Source organism: Octodon degus, unplaced genomic scaffold (genome assembly GCF_000260255.1).
Source record: "Octodon degus isolate 3935 unplaced genomic scaffold, OctDeg1.0 scaffold00089, whole genome shotgun sequence".
In the NCBI taxonomy this organism is placed as follows: domain Eukaryota; kingdom Metazoa; phylum Chordata; class Mammalia; order Rodentia; family Octodontidae; genus Octodon; species Octodon degus.
In genome coordinates, this window is record NW_004524665.1 from 1,344,535 (window position 1) to 1,348,910 (window position 4,376).

Below are 4,376 nucleotides of genomic sequence, written 5' to 3' on the forward strand. Positions count from 1 at the left end.
CTTATTCCACTGAGCCATCTCCCCAGCCTCCGTTTTTGCCTTTTTTTCCTTATGAAAAACCCCTTCCTACTCCTTTTTAACATAAGTACCAATGACTCTTATGAGGCTTTTGGAGATTAAATATCTGCAAGACAGGCACCCTCAGCAAATAAAGAGGAAGATGAACAGAAAAATCCCAAGTTTCAAAAAATACAATGCTTGGCAGAAGTGTAGGACAAGCACAGACAGAGAGGCTTCAATTCAAGCACTGTGGTTCACAGCCTTGACCACGCTGTTATGATACAAAAGTAGGGGACCACATCAGCAACACTGGGCTGACTATAGAGACCCACAACAGGTAGGACTTTTTTCCCATCTCTTCTAATCAGAGTGATTTATTAAGTGGGATGAAATGGATATGACTAGCTCTAACTACTGCATAATGGGTCAATTTTAAAATGACAGGTATAGTGTGAGTTTCTAATTTAGAAAGGGAAAAGTCTTAGAAAAATACTTTCCTAGTACAGTAATTATGATAACAAACAACAACAAAAAAAAAAGACTGAGGAAAGTATCCCACGAAATAGGGTGGGGGCAACCTGTCGTTGCTGGGTAAAAGATCACAGATTGCCAAACCCTAAGAGAAGACTGGACATGGCAAAGTAAGAGGAGATTAAGGACAGATAAAGAATGAGATGACTGTGGCTGAGCGGGGTCTCCAAAACCAAAAGGTACAATCAGGCATACCACCATTTCTAGTTTCCCAAACCTCAGTTCAAGTATTTCTGGGAGAGACTTACTTTTTTTCTATCCAATCTAGGTGCAACTCTGCTATCTTGAGAATCAGACTGGTTGATTTCGGGGTTGGTATCAAGTAATCTTTGCATGGCCCGGTCCCGATCAAATGCAGTTACATAAAAAAGCATTTGTCGGGTATCAAAAGGAAAGAAAAATGGGCTGAAAAAAAGACATAATATAAATTTATTGTCAAGTTAAGAATCAGAAGCCTTTTTTAAAAAGTCAATCTATATTAGGAACAATTTATAAGTTAACACAAAATATTAATGAATTTTCACAATTTGTACTAAAAAATTTTTATTTAAAAATTTGGTTAAAATTTTTGTTGCAATTGAGTTTTATTATACTGCCCAGGCTGTCTTCAAACTCTTCGGCTCAAAAGTTTCTCCTGCTTCAGCTTCCCGAGTAGATAATACTACACGTGCACAACCACACACCAGAGCACATTAAGCTTTCTAAGTGCCCAAGGCATAACTGATTATCTGTGTAAAATCTAAATTAAAATCCTACATTTTTAATTAGGACTAGCCAAGATAATCCATCTACTCCAAAACTTTTTTTTTTTTTTTGCGGAACTGGGGATTGAACTCAGGCGCTTGCACTTGCCAGGCAAGCACTTATTCTACTGAACTATCTCCCTGGCCCAAGACTCTCTCTACTCCAAGACTTTTGAAAAATGTGACAAGTGAAAGCTAAAATTTTAAAGATGACCACAACTTACTTCCCTTATGCAAACTCCACAACCTCACCTGTCACACATAGTAAGGATTTGTTATTTTATTTTCCTCCCAGCTTTGGCATTTTTTAAATATATATTTGGTACAGAGTCTCACTATACAGCTCCGACTCCAGTGATCCTCCTGTTTTCAGTCTTCTCAGCACTGGGATGTGTGTGCCACCACACATGGTCTCCACAGCCGGTTCAACACACCGGGGGGGGGGGGGGGGGGGGGGCGGCAGGGGCACGTGGTGCCAATGAGGGAACCTCAGTCCCTGCGCTTGCCTAAGCGGGCACTTAGTCTGCTGAGCTATTTCATCAGCCCACCATCTTTGGAATTTTTTTTTTTTTGTGGAACTGGGGATTGAACTCAGGCCCTTGCGCTTGCCAGGGAAGCGCTAATTCCACTGAGCCACCTCCCTGGCCCCATCTTTGGAATTTTAAGTCACTCAAAATGGCCCAAATGCAACTCTGATTTTTCCAAAAATAGACCACATGCTACTGCTCTGGACCCATGTTTCATAGTTCTTGACAATACTGTTCAAATCATCTCCTGTTTACAGCTGTTCTCTTTGACATGGCAGCCACATGAGGATATGCAACAGAAATATCTCAATTTATTTCTTTGTTGGTTTCTTGAGATGGTCTCGTTATGCAGTTCATGCTAAACTCAAACTCATTGTGCAACTCAAACTAGCCTCAAACTTGCAGCAAGCCTCCTGCCTCAGCCTCCCAAGTGCTAGGATTACAGGCATGCACCATCATGCCTGGCTCAATTTCTAATTTTATTTCACTGTGTTTAAGAAGCCACATATAATTAGTGGCCTGTGCATTTATCAATAAAGACTCAGAGCAGCTGGCTTCAACAGATTCAGAGATTCAAGTAAGTCTACCTTTGGAGTCCAATTTTATGATAGCAAGAGGATGAAGAGTCACATCTTCATTTCATGTAAGAAGACATACCAGAACTAGCACTAACCCCACTCAACAATGCTGTCTCCAAATTACAGCTACACTATTAGGTAAGCTGTGATGAAGTACAACAATGTTAATAAACATCTCAACAGTTCCACTTAAAACAATGTTTACGTAACAAAATGTATGAAGAGCAAAGTACCAATCACATTCAGAAGGCCACCCAAAATGACTGTCTTACCAAGTCTTTCCTAGCTCAGTAAGCCATGTTGGGATGTTTCCTGTCATGATTACTAAAGGATCTTGAAGCTGTCTGTTTGCTTTTGCTGTCAACTTACTGTTAATAAATTCACTAGTTGGAATAATCTCCTTGCACATTGCATTCTGTAAAATATTAAAAGACCACATGTGATAAAATATTGGCAATCTCTTCCTCTTCCCCAAAATACACAGATTGTGCCTAGATTTCACCTATGGGTTTCATCATGCAACGTACTGGCATGCCCTCACCCACCATAACACACTGAAAACTCTAACCATACCCCATAACCCACTGATACTGACTCAGGCACTGAGGGGAGCTAAGGTTTCAGACATGGTCACCTCCTTAGCCTTCCCTACATCACATAAACATCAAAGACAACATGCTATACTTACCCAACTGTTTGGCTAATGAAAATCCTAACCAATGAACATCTGGCTAAATATACCTTAAAACCTTTGATAGATTCATGGTCAGTTTCCAAACTGTAGCTTAATTTAATAAACTTACAGCTAGAGAACATTTTACAAATCTGTCAAGTGAACTAAACAAAGAAATGTAGGCTAGGAAATAAAAAGTGGGGCAGAAGTTTCCATGGATGAACCTTGTGCACCTCTCCTTTATATGAAAATATACTATACTTCACTGGACTAGGATCCCTGCAGCTAGCTCGATTACTAGTTCTATTTTTAGCGTAACAAGCTTCACAATCACTAAACAGAAACTATGAGACACTATGTCATGAACAACAGAACCCGAGATCATTTGAAGTAGGGAGCGTTACTCACATCATACAAGTAATACCAGTATCTACTGATGGCGTGTAAAACTCTTAAAAGAAGGATCACATCTAATGACGGATCTTCAAAGGTTATATTTTCAGGTGGTGTGTGAATGAGGTAAACTTCTAAAGGATTTGATACTGATGGGCACACTCCATCTAGAGGGCAAAAGACCAAAATTTAAGTCTTGATCAAATTTACAATGGTAAGCAAGCAGAGCAAGGATCATCCTACCCTAAAAATGGTAACTGAAAGCTGTTACTCCTGGTTTAAGAACAATGTATTAATTATTAGCAGCGCCTTCTATCTCTTCTGTAACATGTGCTTTACTAATAAAGTATGTTCAGCCTTCATGAAAATGTATTTCTTAGGGCCAAGCAGATAGCTCAGTGGACTAAATAGGGTACAAGGACTGGGGATTGATCTCTGGCATGCCAAGCCACAGGGAGCACTGAGACAGTAATTGAGACTGGGCGTGTTGGCACGAGTCTATAATCCCAGTGCTTGGAGGGTTAAAAACAGGAGTATCACTAGGAGTCCGATCTCTATAGTAAGACCCTGTAGACCCTGTACTAAATAAAAATAAAAAAATGAAATGTATTTTTTTTTTTTTTTGCAGAACCGGGGATTGAACTTAGGCCCTTGCACTTGCCAGGAAAGTGCTTATCCTCTGAGCCATCTCCCTGGCCCCAAAACGTATTTCTTAAGAAATCAGGAATACATTTTCTCCAAACTTTTTTTTGATTTTACGGACACTTAATTTTTCATTTTCTAGATACTATAGTAAAGGAGTTGATTTAAAGCAATCAAATGGTTTGCAGTGGTTTCTTTTATTTCTAAATTATATTCCAACCTCCCTAGATAAACTCTAAAATCCAAAGATACATGAAGACTAGTGCTTTTATTTCTAAATTATATTCCA

General features: G+C 39.4%; 1 protein-coding gene across 29 annotated transcripts in view; it reads right to left on the reverse strand.

The window, feature by feature from the left end:
• Trip12 (thyroid hormone receptor interactor 12) overlaps positions 1-4,376 on the reverse strand; it is a 164,240-nt gene that overhangs the window by 22,351 nt on the left and 137,513 nt on the right. For 28 of the 29 annotated variants that reach the window (XM_023722106.1, XM_023722107.1, XM_023722104.1 and 25 more), the window contains 3 exons: positions 3,461-3,612; positions 2,652-2,794; positions 780-936 (listed from right to left, as the gene is read on the reverse strand). In XM_023722106.1, the coding sequence (XP_023577874.1) occupies positions 780-936; positions 2,652-2,794; positions 3,461-3,612 (452 nt within the window). Of the gene's footprint in view, positions 1-775; positions 937-2,651; positions 2,795-3,460; positions 3,613-4,376 lie in introns of all 29 variants that reach the window. The other variant, XR_002822379.1, reaches the window with a different exon arrangement.